The following is a 16,998-nucleotide window of genomic DNA, read 5'->3' as shown; positions in this document are numbered from 1 at the left end:
TAGCCAGGCTGAGCCAAACAGTCCTTCCCTTCACCTAGGGCTGCTGGGAAGGGAGAGGCCCTCCAGGGAAGATGAAGGGCTGCTACCACAGCCAGAATCTGACCTCCTGTGGAGAGCAAACGCCATCTGTTCAGAGGAGCTGCGTGGAGCTGCTGTTATGGGCTGAGCTGAATCCCCCCAAAATTTATATGTTGAAACTCGAGCCTCCCAATACCTCAGAATATGACCCTATTTGGAGATACAGGGTTTAAAGAGGTAATTCAGTTATGGTGAAGCCAAGGGGCCGGAGTCCTAGTCCAAACAGACTGGTGTCCTTCAAGAGAAAATTTGGACACACAGAGACGCCAGGGGTACATGCACAGAGAAAAGGCCACGTGAGGACACAGTGAGAAAGAGCCCATCTGCAAGGCAAGCAGAGAGGCCTCAGAAGAAACCCGATCTGCCAACACCCTGCACTTGGACTTCAGCCCCCAGAACCGACAGACAATACACTTGGGTTGTGCAAGCCTCCGGTGTGTGAAACTTTGATGTGGCAGCCATAGGGATGAAAACAGCTGTGGACAGCCTCTGGAGGCTGCGAGGGAGCGCCACCGGCCCCGGCATGGCAGCCAAGAGTGAACAAGGACGATGATGGTGGCAGCACACCATGAGATCACGAGACCCCGAAGTCCCGCTCCACACTATTCTTGGCAGCCCTGGTAAATCTACGTGGCTGGAAGTAGGGCCCGAACTGGTCTCCACCTTCCTGTGTCACCAGTAAATGGGTCGAAGGCCAAAATTTTAGGTTTGTTCTATGCATTTGCATCAGTTAGCACTTAAAGCTGGTTTGGTTCCTATTTAGTAAAGACAGTTTTAAATGTTAATGAAGTTCTATATCCTCTGCCATACATATTTTATACAAGCATCTGCTGAAATCCATTAATTGGGCACAGGGCTCAGAAGGACACACTTCCTGGGTGGGAAAGCAGAATCCCCGATTCGAAAATCTGGTTTCTCACAGAGAGCGGGGCTCAGCCCTTGCAGCGTTAACCCAGGATCTCACTGTCCTTTCTCCCATTGGGTTCTTTCCCCAACCAAACACCAGCAGGGTACCTCACACGGTTTCCAGGTCATGGGAAAAGAGGGAGATTCCCAGGTGATTCGTCAGGCTCATAAAAACCAGACGTGGCCAAGGTAGAAGCAGGACCCGAGCCCCCTGCTGCCCAGTGTGTGGCTACATTCTCCCTGTTGCTTCCATTCCAGCTCACTCTCTGCCCCATCCCCAGATCGAGGCCCTTGAGACCCTTCTCTGTCCCCTTGCAGCAAGGCAGTGCACAGAGGCTCTGGAGCTGGGCTTGGGTTAAAATACTGCCCTGTCATTCCCTGAGCTGTGGGACGTAAAGCATGTCCCTCACCCTTTCAGGGCTTTGGTTCCCCCACTCCCAAGATATGAAGGGGAGAAGGAAATTTCATTGTAAAGCATTAAGCTATGTGGTAAAGAAGTTACAGGACAGAGTGCACGCTTGAATACCAGCCCCCCACCCCAATACCCCTCTTCCCCAGATGGACCCCCAGAGGACTTCTTGGTCATTCCTTCACCTATTCAAATGCCACATTGCGTCAGCTGAGCTCTGCACCGACATGGAATCACTCACACTGCTCCCGGAGCTCCTTCTCCCAGGGTCCTCAGTGGAGATAACACTCTTGCTGGTCCAGATGCTTACACTCACAGCTCTCCTTGGGTTACTAACTAGCTTCCTCTCCTCTGTGGTCACCCATCTTATTATCTTATTATTAATGTCAGCCCCGTGTCTCATTTCCTTCTCCAACACCTTACACTTTTGCACTAGCCATTGTCAGAGATGGATATCCTAGAAGGAAAATAAAATCCAATGATCTTTGCAAATCCCTCGGCAGCTATTGGCTGCATGGTCAGGCTAGCAGTTAACATCCTCCAGCTGCCTGCCCCCAGTCCATCCTTCTGAGGAGGAAGGAGCTCAATCCCCTCTTCCAGAGAGTCAGCCCAAGGGAGCCACCGCTCCTGGCCTAGCTCTGCTCTCCGAACTCTGATGCCCTTGGGGTACTTTATTCACTGCTGCTCTCAGAATGCCTCTTTCTATCCCTCTCTCTGCTGGCTTCATTTTACCTGGAGCCCAGGCCTCTCTCCTCAGCTCACCTATACGTCCCACTACCTGACTCTCCCCTCCCCCGACACATAGCGCAAACCCAACATCCAAAAGCGAATCCAGGATCTTTTCCCCAAACTTGCTGCTTGCCCCTCCCAAGGGCCCCTCCGTACCATCTCCTGTCACTAATATCTGTCCATTCTTTCCCCTAAATACCTTCTTGGTCTGCCACTTTCCACACCCCCACTGTCACTATTCTAGTCTCGACAGTACCACCTCTTCAGCCTCCGGGGCCCTGTCCCCGCCCTAATACAGCCATCATTCTGAGGCCATCAGTTCACTGTTTAAACCTCTCCAATGCCAGCCCCTGTCACTGAGGATCGAGTCCAGCTCATCTCACAAGGGCCTTCGAGATCCATCCCCAGCTCTCATCCCATCTTTTTTCTTACTCTTCCCTCTTGGGGAGCTCGGTCATCCAGACCCTCGATGCTCAGTGTTGGTGGTTTTCCAAATCACATGTGCATTGTGAGCACCTGGGAGATCGGCTAGAAACACAGCTCCTGGCTGTCTGGGGCATGCTGATGCTGTGGGGCCCTGCCTCACCCTTTGGAGGGGGCTGTTCTATCCCCCACACCCAGTGCCGGAAGCCCTCAGCTCACGCATCACTAGGTCCATGCTGGGCTCCACGCCCCTTTGAGGCGGTCGTGTGTCAGCACTCATCAGAGGCATCACGACTGCAACATGCAGACCCCACAGCAAGCTTCCCAGGAACAGGAACAGGGCCCGTTTTGTTCCTCCTTCGTACACCCAGTGCCTAGCACGGTACCCGGTACATGCTTGGAAAGCCATTAAAGGAATGAGCACAGCTCCTGAGGATCTCTGTTAACCTGGGAGTTCCCAAGAACGCTCCACCCCAGCCCTGCAACTCTGATCCTGGGAGAGAAAGCCGTGGAGCTCGAGTCCCTGTGCAACTTTCCATGAGAAGGAGCTGCCTCCTTGCTCTGTCACCAACTAGATCAAAGCTGTTGGGTGCTGAGTCTTCCACTCTAAAGAGGAGACCGAGACTGGAAGACGAGAAGCAGCCCAGTGAAAGCATCGTGAATCAAAGCCTGAACTTGGAAGCCTGCTGGGAAACCAGGGGCAGTGCTGGGGAGGCCAGCCTCCTGACTAAGGAACCCACAGACTGCTTCTGCCCCAGCCTGCCCAAGTCCTGACAGACTCCTGCCCTGCTGAGCCTTCCTTTCACACCGGCATAGGGGAGGAGGTCGGCGTCCACAGAAGTTTCCGGACTGCTCTGTCTGAAGGTACAGGAGGGCCTCTCCCATGAATCAGCGGGGCAGAAGCCCTGAGCAAAAACTTAGGAGATATTTACAGGGCCTGAAGTGTGGGTCTCTCTGTGTCAAAGGATCTGAGACAATGAAAAGCAAAGGAGAATGAGGGAGGTAGCAGCAACAGCCTCGGGTACATGGAGGTCCCTGGGTGTCTGCTTCTCTAGGGACATTTCCCTTTTTAGGTAGCTAACTAAAAATAGACATCAAACCCTTTGCAGTTCCCAAAATCAGCATTAACTTTTCAACCACAGGCTCCTGAAGGTGACGCAGGCTGGGTGAAGGATGGAGGGAGCACTCAGGCTCAGGGCTGTGTCAGGGAAGGAGGGCGGCTGTGGAGACCCAAGGAGGGAAAGCCAAATCCCACTGCCCTGCACTCGGGCAGACGCAGGCTCTGGGACATCCCCCAACTTCCTCACCAATGGCACACACGGGGCCTCTTCCAGGACGTTCTTATAGACAGACCTACGGAGGATTGTGGGTCACTTCCCCAGAATTAATTCCCCAGAATCTGGGCAAATTTCCTAAACACATCCCCTTGTAGCAAAGGCTGTCACACAAGAAATTCCAGAGGAACACTGCTCTTCTTGTTATAGCAAACACTCATCCCCCAGGACACGGAACGCCAGGATGGTTGTGCAAGAGGCACCCAGCATGGCCAGGACAGCAGCACCAAAGTCCTCCCACTTCATGGGATCACGGGAGACAGGGGAAGACTGGGGAAGGAGCTGGAAGCAGCGACCCAGGGTGGGGGGAGGGTCCATGGTGTCACAGGGTCCATGCATGGCAGGGTGTGTGTGGGGGTGATATTAGGCACTATCCCTCCTCACTGAGCAATACTTTGGTAGAGAGACACTAGGAGTTGGTGCCAGCTTTCAAAGGCTATGGAAATACCCCAAATTTTCTTCCAGGAGGCCCAGTATCAAGCAAATCTGGATGCCAGATCTCAACCTGTCCAGCACTTCCTTCTAGCTCTTTGAATCCTATTGTGGCTTAACATTCCCCATGACTTTGGAACAATATTTAAAAGAAAGCTGGGATACTGGGGGAATCTTTCAGGAAAACTGGGCACTAGTCTGGACATCCAAAGATGCTTTCAAGTTGATTTGACTTCTTTTTTTTTTAAAAAGATTTTATTTATTTTTTTGACAAAGAGAGACAGAGCGAGAAAGGGAACACAAGCAGGGGGAGTGGGAGAGGAAGAAGCAGGCTTCCCGCCAAGCAGGGAGCCCAATGTGGGGCTCGATCCGGACCCTGGAATCATGACCTGAGCCGAAGGCAGATGCTTAACATCTGAGCCACCCAGGCACCCCAAGTTGACCTGACTTTTGGTTTCAGAGAGACACACACACGGGAGGCCAAGGCAAAACTATCTAAAAACATAATCTGGGATGGTCTGTCACTGTACTGAAGCCAAAGTGATGAATGTCAGGCCAGTGCCAGGCAGGGAATACAAAGGGGTGTCCGGTTTGCATCATCCCCAGATCCCAGAAGTACAAGAGAGGCAGGGACCCTTAAAGCCTGGGAACCCATGAATCTATTTGAAAAATCAAATGCTTATTATCTCTCTACCACAGGCTAGGCATGGACATTTCAGAAATGAACAAACCCTAGTTCTTGTCCTTAAGTTATCAAAGTATCCTATGCTCATTTATCTCTTTTCTAAGAGACCATCAGCTCTACAAACTGAGTCCATTACCAGCAGGCACTGCCATGTCCGTATTCTCCAGAACCAGCTCCAAAGTCCCATCAATGCCTCCCTCACACAAAACACTATGCAGCTGGGCTACCTGAGGCCTGGACCTTTTGCTTCAAGCCTCCTCCCCATCGGCAAGTTTCTGCTACCATGTAACACAAGCCATACTCACTGAAGCTTCAACCCATCCCACAGGAGATGATTTGAAGGGGGGTCAGCGGACCTCATCTGAACTCTGTCACTTAACAAAAACAACAACAACAAAGGCATTTCATTGAATGGACTGATGTCAGAGCTGGAAAAGCCTGGGCTCAGTTGGAGACAGTCCCCATCTGACAGACCCAGAGACAAGTGGCTTTGACAAGGCCACATGTTCAATCAGAGGCAGAACCAAGACATTTGTCCCTTGCTTTCTAGCCTAGTGGCTTCTCTGGCTATGTCTTGTGTCTGAGCACTGCCCCAGAACCAGGCATAGTAAAGGTGCGTCTGGAGGTCCAATGAGGATGCTTCCATCTCCCCGTGCCTACTCAACTCAAGCAGTCTTGGATGCATCTCCCCTTGGCCCATGCACTTCTTGTTCTTTCTCCAAAGGTAGAAGGCAATCACTCTGGACTGGAAGAGTGGATGGGAGTGTTCCAGAAGTGTGACAGTAAGCTCCCATCGAGGGGTGAAAAGTAGCATTAAAAGGAAATCATGACAACTGAAAAAACTGAATATAGACCATGCATTAAATAGTAGTATGGGTTTAATGTTAAAAGTTCTGACTTTAATAACTGCATTGTGCTTATGCTTTTAGAAGATACACAATGACATGTGTGAAGATCAAGGGCATGATGCCTCTACTTTATCCATACATGGTGTATGTACATCTAATCTATATGACGCATGCTGAATATGTGAATATAAACATAGCATATCTATATCTGCATGAAAACCTGATGAATGGTGAATAAATTCATATGAATACGTAAATAATTGGTGGATCTAAGTAACAGGAATACAAGATTTCCTTGTACTATTCTTACAACTTTTCAATAAATCTGAAATTCTACCAAAATAAAGTCATAAAAAAAATTCCTCTTGAGAGGCTTGGGGCAAACACCCTGACAGGTCTGGGGATCCCAGCGAGCATGGCAGGGGTCCCCCTCCTCATCCCCTCAGCTCCCATGGCAGCAGACCCCTGCCCTCATGGGCTGGGGGGAACACAGCCCAGGTGTGTGTGGACAGCACAAAGTATGCCCCTGAGACCAGCAAGCACAAGGCTCTGCAGCAGGAACATTGATCAGGGTTGGTTCCAGATCTTATCAGCTGTCAGACCGCAGGTGGAACCATTTAGTGCTTTAGGGCTCAGTTTTGCTCCTCTGTAAAATGGGAACAACTACTCGTAGCTCAGCTGAGTGAGCCCTGCCTGAAGTGACAGAGCCTAGGCACCTCACTTGACACCTGTCACACATTAGGTGGGGGTGGGGTGCCGCGCAGGTGCTAAGTGAGCACATGAGTCGGTGGGAGCCTGGGGGTGGGTGCCCATAACATTCCTTCTGGCATCTGTGCAGTTCCTCCCTCCAGCGTTCCAACAATGTTACCACTGCACTTCAACCACACCACATTCCTCTCTCCTTCCTAACCTGGCCCAGAGTTCCCTGCGTCCCAAATCACCGCAAACTGCCACTCCATGCTCCTGGACTTGGGACTTGGTGTCTGGCACGTTAGTTGTACTTCTGTCCATTTCCTCCCATCCCGCCTCCTGGGTTGACCAATGGACTTGGTTTTCCCCTCACGGTCCTCAGCAGGACTCCTAACGGTTCCCAGGTCACTGCGTGGACATGGGCCGTCTACCTTCATACCTGACAGCTCGCACTCAGGACTGAACAACACAGCTGAGGGCGGGGCGGTCATGTGGGGAGGGATCTGGCTAGGATCTGTTTGACAAGAAAAACACTTGGCCTTCCCTTGGTTACTGGCAGCAGAGATGGATTTCCTAGTTAGATTAGGTACTTCCCAGTGCTTGAAAAAAAGGAACACACATACACAGCCAGAGTTCTCGGGGACAGGAGAATCTGGGCTTTTTCATGGGATCAGAGATCTGGGATGAGGGATGGCTATGCTAAGAGAAAAAGGCAAGCTGCAGAGGTGTCCAGAATGCATGATGTATTTACATCTTACATGTAAATGCTCAGAAAAAAAATTATGAATATAATTGAGGAGGTGAGTAGAACTGGGGGTAGACAAAAGAGGGCTTTCATGTTGTCCCTGGAACATTTCTATATTTTTTAGCATGTTTAAGGAAGAATGCATGCATATTTAACATATGTAATTAATAAATACTATAAATTATCCCAAAAAGTGAGAATATAATTGCAGGTGAAGGTCTAAAAGACATCATCTCCATTTCTTATCTCTGAGCAGCTGCCTTCTCAGGAGCCTTCGGGAAGGAAGCTCCATGGTGTTCTAGAAGCATCTGGAGAACTCGACAGGTTTCTGAGCACAGGTGTGTAAGTGGGTGGAGGTAACCAAAACTACTCTCCTAAAGCTTTCAACGCCAAGGGGGTGATGGATGGGGGTGATGAGAGGCTGTGAGGATGGACCATTCAAAGTGGTCATTACTGTGCATGCAGACACACTTTTCCAGTCCTTTGTGGGGTTAGACATCTGTCCTGTCCATAACTGTGACACAAAGGCTAGAGTTAAATTCCCTTCCTTCTACGTCAGGAATGTATGTATTTGCTATGGAAAGGAGGATAAGCAGTTTCCGCCAGCCCTGCCCCTCCCCCTGAGCAGTACCACTGACTGAACCCCACTCCCCACTCCCTCAAGATGGGGGTAAGAACCTTGGCTTCCAGCTCTGCTTCCAGCATCTTGCTCCCTCCCTGAAGACTGGAGACTGGGGGCTGGTATCAGAGATCATCTGAGGACCTGGGCATAACGGGCCCCAAGGCAGTGCCACACTTAACAGAGGCAGGAAAGGAGAAGCCCTCTGCTTCACAAGCCCAACAGTGCAGGCACGCCGTGCTTCCAGCCTGACTGACCACATGCCAGAATGGCCCAGGAGCTTGAACAAATACTGAAGCCTGGATCCTACCCCCAGAGATCCTGATTTAACTGAGCCGGAGTACCCCAGCAGCAGAGGTTTCAAAACCTCCCCAGGTGAATCTAATATATAGCCGGGGTTGAGCCCCCATCCCAGAACTGGACGATGACAACTTGATCGGCCTTCCCCGCAGCCTTCCCTCCTCCAGCACAAAGGCCCAGCTCTCGGGGCCCAGCTGCTCCCCGTCTCCAGCCTGTATTCTCCTGCATGACTCTCCCCTTAACCCATACCTCACTTCCCCCAGGATCTGCCTGGAAAGGGTGTCCCGGAACTGAGGACAGGAGGCCGCTGGTGACCCCGCTCAAGCTTCCCGAGTTCCTGCTTCTGCCCCCATGAGGGCGACAGACTCAGGCCCCTATGTCACAAGTACCCCATGCTCTTCTAAGATCCCATTTTCTCATAACTCCTAGAGCACGGGCCCCAGTCATCCTCTTGGAAAACAGAATCACCAACCTATTCTTACGAGGTTTTTCTTATAATTAGGCGTGCATTTCCAGCAACTCATTAAATGTCCACTCCTGATCATCTGAGCTCCTCATTTTGATTAAAAATCCATTGGACATTACAGTTCCAGTTCAGCTACCCCATGTGCAGAAGGCTGAGCTCCCGCCCCCCACCCTGACAGCTGGCTGGTATATGTACATGGAACCCAAGTTCATCATTAGTAACATAAATATGTAGCTCAGAAAGGAAGAGAATAAAACAAAGTCACAGAACTCAGCCTTGTCATGGAAAATGAGACTCAGCCTTTGAATTAATCAAGCTTAATCACTTTGCCCTATTAGTATGGGTAATTAAGAGACTGCCTTCTTCTTCTTCTTCTTCTTCTTTTTTTTTTAAAACACAGAGTGTATGGGGGAGGCGGCAGGTATGACTGGGTGGTGATGAGCAGTGAGGCTCACTTGTAGGGACGGCGGCCACGGGTGGTAAAGTCAGAGCTATAGCTTGGAAAGGTCTACCCGGCAGGAAAAACTCACCTGGGAGGAACTGGGAGAAGGAGTCTTGGTGAGAAGTAATGAGGGCCTGAGGGAGGTGGCGAGTGGTTGTGGACGTGCGGAGGCTGGGAGAGGTGGGCCGTGCCAAGTGGCCCCTGGCCTGGGCGCCGGCACTTAACGGGGCTTGCCGGGGTGCAGGCAAGGAGGCTGGGGCTCTGATGCTGGCCCGCAGTGCTGGGCCACTGAGGAGCTGAACAAATACTTACTCTCTGTTCCTAGCACAGGTGGAAGAGAGCTCTTGGGCCTCCGGGCTTTCATCTCCGGGGCCTTGACATTCTCCTTGGTGGGAGCATCTGGAACAGAACAGGTAACCACAAACATCAGTTGGCTGCTGCCCAAGGAAATGAGTCGAGAAGGCATCTCAATAAAAAAAATCCCACCCCGACCAAAATTAGAGCCCCCCCACACACTGCATCCTGCTCCCCATTCCACTCTGGGGGCCCTCAGTGCCCGCCAGGCAGACGGCGCCTGCCATGGGGCACCTTCCTCCACAGGAGCACCAAAGAAGGAGCGTCCACTCCACTGCGCCTTATAAATCAGGTGGAGAGAGCACAGTCGCCCAGGCAAGATGGATGGAGAGGCTCTCCTGAGAGCTAGTTCACACGTTCCCCTCTGTGGCAGGCACGTGCTGCCAGGAGTCACGCCCTGGCAGGGCTGGAGCAGAGTCGGTGCCCTCTGCTTACCTCTCTCCCCTCTGTTCCCTTCACTGGGCCTTCACTCACTCGGGCTCACCGCTCTGCATTTCCCAAAGCCTGCTCTGCACAGAGAGGTCCCTCACACAGGAGGAGGAGGGGACAGGACCCATGCCCTTGGCTCACAGCCTGAGAGGCACCTGCACCTTCTGATTCCTCAGACTGCCTTCTACATGTGGCCACTGACAGACCCCCAGACCACACGGAGGCCTCAGAGCAGGCAGCCCGCATGCCTCCCCCGCCCGTGTGGAGCCTTGGACCCATTATGGGAGCTTCTATACTTCTCGTCAAAGTAGACCCCACGAAACCCTGTGGAGCTGTCAGGGTAGACCTGAAACGGGATACGCATGGGTGCACGATTCTTTAAGCTTCTCCTTCACCTTCTCCGTCCACATTCATGCCAAGTGGGGACAAGGCCAGGGGAAACTCTCCCTTGTCAGGGCAGCAGAAAAACATGGCACGGGCATAAAAGGCCTTACCGGGCCCGAGGAGACTGGGCTTCAGGAAGTTTTGGGGAAACCACCCAGGAACTTGGATAAGAAGCAGCTGGTTAAAGAGCTATCACTATGTTCCAGCATTTTCCCCAGGAGCATTTCCCCCAAAGGGAACGCTCTTCAGGGATGGCTGGGAGCGAGCCTCCCCCTCCGAGCCCCTTCCTGCCATTCCCTTTCCTGCTCCTGACAGAGGAAGCTCAGAGGGAGGAAGGAGGAGGTGGGACTTTCCAACCATGCTTGGGCCACATTCCTGTGGCTTGGCTGGGGAGGAAGGGCCATCTTGCTGTCCTGTGTCCTAGATGGGGCAGTCCTAGCTGCTGACACGTGCCCTCTCCCAGGCTGGCTCCTGGGGGTTTGCGGGGTGGACACAGGTTGCACGGAACTAGGGCCTGGGGACGAACCCTTTCCCAGCACATGGACTCCTGATACTCCCATCTGGATGCATTACTCCTTCTAGATGGTATTTGTGTCTCTTTTCTGCCCAAGTAAATCCCCCGACAAAGAGTCAGGCTTCCTTCCTAACCGAAAGCCTGCCCACTCCCGGCGACAGCTGGGTAATCCAGGGACAGAGGCCTGGTGCAGGCACCGTCCAAGCTCGCCAGCAGCTCCGAGGCACACGGGCCTCCAGGGCTGGGGAGACTATCTCCTATGGAAGTCAGCCAAAAGCTGTAAACATGTCACTACAGGAATGGTGAAGCGTAGGCCTTAAGAAGAGCTTCCTAGCAGCCGGTGTATGACAGGGAATGGTCCTGAGGGGACACAGCCGCAAGAAGTCCTTTCAAGAGCACTTGATAACCCGGCCCCCTTCCCTCCCTCTGTTCCTCACTGTTATCCTCCTGCCACCTCTGTTAGAGCAAGAGGAACCCCAGACAGTGAGTCAGGGGTCCTGCCTTCCGCCGCTGACACTGCCTGTGTCCGGTCTCCTCAGCAGGTGGCCCATATGCCTGGGTCCGTGTGCATAATGGATGGAGGAGCAGAAAGTCCCATGGGGAGGGGATGGGATGATTTCACTTCCTCACACTGGGTGTTTTCCCCAGGCCTACCCGTCATTCCTAGCTACAGAAAAATCCTCAGTACACGTTTGTCAACCTCTGTGGTCCTCAGCGTGGGCTGCCCATTAGCAGCACCTGTGCCCAGGTATCTCACTCCCCAGATCCTGGTTTCATTGGTCTAGTTAGGGGCCTGGGTGTTAATAAGATCCAGAAGCTCCACAGATGATTTTAATAGAGCACTTGTCTCTCTCTTTAGGCCATGTGTGTGCACACGCGTCCATGTGTGCGTACGTAGGTCTATGTGCCTGCATGTCGAGAGGTGGGGGTGGGGCCCAGGGAGGGTCTCGGGGACTAGTCTAAGACACAGGAATGCCGACCAGAGCTTCCCCTGATGTCTGCAGATCATGCCATACTCCAGGGCATGGGGTGGGTCTAGGGTTCCCTTGTTTAGGGCCCTCCAATCAAGACCTGAAAGGCACCAAGGACAATTTACAGAGAGCTGCACCCCAAAATGTGTTTGTTTCCCCCTTTTTCAAGGAAGAGGAGGAGAGAGCCAAGTGTGCACAGAGTTCTACGTTCCTCGGTTTGAATACTCCCTTTGCCCGTCTTTCTTCTGGTGAGTTCTGGGACCTCACAGGAGGGAAATAAAGAAGGATCAGGGTAGTTGTTGTTTTAACTGATGCATAACTGGAGGCATAAGCCAGCAAAGGATGAGAGGCCTAGTGCTCCTGGGTCCCTAAGGAAGGGATGGGAGACTGAGTTCCCTTCTCCCCTTACAGGGTTGTGTCGGCCTTCGCCTCCAAGCATCCTTAGAGCACAGACCCAGAGAGGAGGGTTCTGGTTTTGGTTCTGTCACCAGCAATCTTGGGATCACAAGCAAATCATTTCAGCCACTCTGGTTCTCTATTCCTACATCTGTACAAAGGAAGTAACACCTATTTTCTCTACCGCACAGTGTTAAGAGACTTAAAGGACAGAATGTACTCAGTAGTGCTCAGGAAAGGAGAAAAGTGATCATTTACCTACTAACTCATTCCTCCTGCTTACCACGTTTCCTCACCTCCCTCCGAGTCTGCTTTAAAATTCTCCACCTTCCAAATGCCCTGGCTGACCAGCCCCCACCCGCATGTTGCCCATTTCCCGCCTCTGCGTCTGTCCTCAGCTTCTGAGTGCTGGCCTAATACTGACGTGTGAGTACACTACTCTGTCTGTGCACCAAGCTTTGTTTTTAGAAGTTCTGTGCACTCTATCTCTCCATCTGACCATGAGGAAAGGGGCTCAAGTTTCCCTTTCAAGCCAGGCACACCCCCAGACTTGGAGCACCCCCCAACCAGGGCTGGGCCTGGCCCCCTCTTCCCTTGGCAGTCCTCCCGCCCCACGGGGGCTGTGTGAACACCACAAGCCACTAGCCCTCCGTGAGAACAGCAGTGAGGGGCAGGCTGGAGGGACCGTGCGCTTAATCAGAACCAGCTTTATGATTGCACGGCTGCCCAGGGGATAAAAATAATAGTCACACAAGTCTAAGAGCAGCTTGTATTTTCTATTTTAATCAGTTGGTGATGAAACCGGAGTCCATTTCTAGATCGGGGCCCCAGGGCTGGAGTTCATGGCTGGCCTGGTTGTGCCCCCAAAGACGGATGGGGGAGGAAGATGGCAGTATGGAGAGGTGGGGGGCCTTGACATGGAGTGGAAAATGTGTCCTTATATGGGCAACGGCTCACCCCTTCCACTCCTGGGCTAGCTCCAGACCCAGCCCTCCTTCTGTCTTCCCCAAAAGGCCAGTTCCCTGAGATACAAGCCCAAGGAAGGGGGCTTCTAGAAGGGGGTCCCAGCTTCCAGGAGCTCCACGAGGGGGCAGGGCAGAGGGGCAGGCCTCCTCCTCTGCCTGACGGCAGGCAGCAAGCTGGCATCAACAGAAGAGAGGGTGATCCAGGCAGGAGACAAGCCCTTCTCTGGCTCTGCCATTCGGGGCCTCTGAGCCCTTGGGCAAGCTCCCTGACCTTTTCTGACCCCGACCTTCACAAGGAGCACAGGAATCACACCCCAACTGAGTGATTGGGCCAGGTTACTTAGTTGTGCCTGGCACGATGCTACGTGCTTTAACTGCTTACTTCAGGTTGAACCACGGCTTTGGCAATACTCAAGTGTCTTTGGCCCACTGGAACAGCAATTTTATTTAGTTCAGTCTAATGCATGTTAGCTGCCGGTGATGACCGGAAGGACAAATGTGAAAGTGAGAGCAAACTTGTTACTATGGCAAGGACTCAGGCCAATGAAAGAAGGGTGCATGGAAATCTGCTCGGTCAAGATCAGAGGTGCCTGACGGTCACGGCCGCAGGTGGTGCAGTAGTGAGGCTGCAGGGTTCGTCTTTAAATGCCCAGCCAGCTAGTCATTAGCTGCGTGGACTTCAGCAGGCCACTCAGTCCCTCATGCCTCGATTCAGGCTTTTCTACTCTCACCCCAGAAGCCCCCTTGTCACAGTTACGAATCACCTCTGGGTTGCCAAACCCAATGGCCAGTGCTCAGGCTTACCTTACTCTCCCTGGCAGCCACATCTGATGCACTGATCCCATCATTCCTTTCTTTTTTTTTTTTTTTAAAGATTTTTTTTTTTATTTATTTATCAGAGAGAGAGAGGGAGAGAGAGCGAGCACAGGCAGACAGAATGGCAGGCAGAGGCAGAGGGGGAAGCAGGCTCCCTGCTGAGCAAGGAGCCCGATGTGGGACTCGATCCCAGGACCCTGGGACCATGACCTGAGCCGAAGGCAGCTGCTTAACCAACTGAGCCACCCAGGCGTCCCCCCATCATTCCTTTCTTATGGAAGTGGCCACCGTTTGGCTTCGGGGACACTGCTTCCTCCAGGATCTCTTCCTATCCCACCATGCCTATTCCTTCTCGGTCTCCTCGGCGGACCTCTGTCCTGCCCTCCTTCTCTTCCTGCCCCCTCCATCCACATCCACCCCAGGGACCTTGTTCAATCCCAGGACACTCAGTGGCCTCTTGTGTGGCTGGCTCCCCATCTCCTGCCTCCCACCCCGACCTCCTTACCCAACTCCAGGTTCATCTAAATGCCTGCCTATGTGACATGCCCACCTGGACCTCGGAGGGACATCTTAAACTTCACAGGGGCAAAATTCTTCATTGCCCCACCCCTTATGTGCCCATCCAGAAGGTAGTACCAGTGTTATCGGTGCTCCCGCATGAAAACCAAGTCGCCTCTCACTTCCCTTTTCTCTCTCCACTTCCAATTCTTGAGCAAACCCTATCAGCTCTTACCTTGAGAATAGATTCTGAATCCGATCACTTCCCGCCTCCTGCATGGAGTCTAAGCCGACATCAACTCCTGCTCGGCCATCCCAGCAACCACCCAGCTGGTCTCCCTGCTCTCCCTCTCGCCATCCTGGGTCCGGTCACCGTGGTCACCTCTGGTCACCATGTCCAGAGCTGGCCCAGCACACGTAGAATAACGCCCGGTCTCCTGTCCCAGCCCACGGCTTGCCGAGCTCACTGCTGCTCCCCCTCACCTCACTTCCCACCTCTCAGCCGCGGCTCACGGCGCAGTGCCCCCAGCCCTTCCTGCTTCTGGGAACGCGTCAGGCATAGTCTCCACTCAGAGCCTCTCTCTCACCCTTCCCTCTTCCTTCCAGACTCCTTCTGGCTTCTTCAGACCTCTGTTCCACCGTCACTTCTTCAGAGAGGCCTCCCAACCACCCTCTCCAACCGGAGCATTCCCGACCCCACACCCTCCTTAGCTTCCTTCGTAGCACCTGCTACTGCCTGAGAGGAGCTGATAGACCCGCTCATCTCTATTACCGTCTCCCCCTTACTGAATGTAAAGTCCCTGAAAATGGGAATCTCCTTTTTGTTCTCTGCTTTTAACCTAGCCCCTAAAGCAGTGCCTGGCACGGAGGTGAATGATGGCCCACTGGAACGTCACCTCCTCCCACACATATGCACAGCCCTCCCTGGTCACAAAGCCCTCAGTCTCAACAGTAGTCGAGGCCAGATGCCCTCAGCCAGGGTGGTTGGGGAAGGGCAGCCTAAGCTGCCCTGTTCTGGGATTTTTGCCTACGAAGAGTTTTGTTTCCCCACCTCTCACCTGGGTCTGAGAGGGAATGGGCCAGGTTCTGTGTGTGGGGACAGGACCGGGGACAGAGAGACAACCAGGCAAGCAGCCCCTCCTGTTGGCCAAGGGCAGGCTGTAAGGACGGATGGAGGGACTTCCCAGCGGGAAGGGCTGTGACTAAGGGAGACCCCATGTCTCAGAGCATGTACACTGACATGTTACTCACTAGACAGCGAGGCCATGCCGGGCGGTGGAAAGGGTAGGCTCCAGACCCAGACACACCCAGGTGTGAGTCCTGCCGAGGTAACTTGTGTTCTAACTCGTTGCATACAATGGCTCCAAGCACACGGGCTTTGGGATCAGAGACACCCAGAGTCGTCCCCCCACCTCCCACCCTGTGAAAGTCAGTGTGACCTGGGAAAGTTGCCAACCCTCACCGAGCCTCAGTTTTCCCACCTAAGGATACCCTGCCCAACTGTTGTATAAACTCCAAACGCACGAGGGTCTCTGGCCACAGCACACCTGGAAGGTCAGCTCTTGGGTGAGTTTTCTGGCAAGTCCTTCCCCACTCCGGGCTCAAGTGGTTTTGGGTGTATGTTGACACTTGCCTCCTGCTACACTTGGAAGGAGCATGGGTGGGACCAGAATTCAGATAGTGCAAAAGAACACACTTTCCCTTGGGTAAAAGACCCCCACAGCACAATTAAGAAAGCCGGACATGGGGACACCTGGGTGGCTCAGTGGGTTAAAGCCTCTGCCTTCGGCTCGGGTCGTGATCCCAGAGTCCTGGGATCGAGCCCCACATCAGGCTCTCTGCTCGGCAGGGAGTCTGCTTCCTCCTCTCTCTCTCTCTCTGTCTGCCTCTCTGCCTACTTGTGATCTCTATCTGTCAAATAAAATAAATAAAATCTTTAAAAAAAAAAAGAAAGAAAAAAAGAAAGCCGGACATGATGAATTATAAAAGCTACTGCCCTCTGTCTTTACTATCAGTGGGAAAAACAGGAGTACAGCTAATACTTCGGCTAATGAACCAAAGTCCTCTTTATGAGGCCCTGAAATGTATCATTGCATTGGCCGCAGGTGGATAGTCTTAATGGTGTTGTGATAGCTCGTGACCATCAGGGGGCAGGGCCAGCGTGATGTCAGCATGAGCTACAGCCCCCTCCTCTAGTTGAGAGGGACCCCACTGCCCCTTGAGAGGGATGTAGTCCTATCCAGAGGCTGAGCAGGCAGCTGGAGTTGGAGAGAGGGAGACCCCACAGCATGAACGAACTTGCAAATTCAGTTACTCCCTGGGGCAAAAAGGTCTTCCATGTACTTTAACGTATGACTTCTTTCGAGAATTTGATTTAAAACTATGGGCTCTCTCTTCAGAAAAATGCTATAATCTACAAATGCACAAAACTCTGTATATCATTTCAAAGGGTGCATGGACCGCCCCCACCCCTGGCCGGGACCTTTAAGTGAGGTACAATGGCCTTGGGGAGCAGGGAGAGCTGGAAGGATCAGGGGATGGAAGGACTCCTCAGCCTGGCTGAGG

General features: G+C 52.7%; 1 protein-coding gene across 6 annotated transcripts in view; it reads right to left on the bottom strand.

Moving 5' to 3' along the window:
• Positions 1–16,998, bottom strand: part of MYLK (myosin light chain kinase) — a 177,736-nt gene that overhangs the window by 52,764 nt on the left and 107,974 nt on the right. For all 6 annotated transcript variants that reach the window (XM_044252187.1, XM_044252185.1, XM_044252188.1 and 3 more), the window contains one exon: positions 9,419–9,505. In XM_044252187.1, the coding sequence (XP_044108122.1) occupies positions 9,419–9,505 (87 nt within the window). The remainder of the gene's footprint in view (positions 1–9,418; positions 9,506–16,998) is intronic.

The sequence above is a fragment of the Neovison vison genome, chromosome 6 (assembly GCF_020171115.1).
Source record: "Neovison vison isolate M4711 chromosome 6, ASM_NN_V1, whole genome shotgun sequence".
Classification (NCBI taxonomy): Eukaryota; Metazoa; Chordata; class Mammalia; order Carnivora; family Mustelidae; genus Neogale; species Neogale vison.
This window is presented reverse-complemented; position numbering and strand designations above follow the sequence as displayed.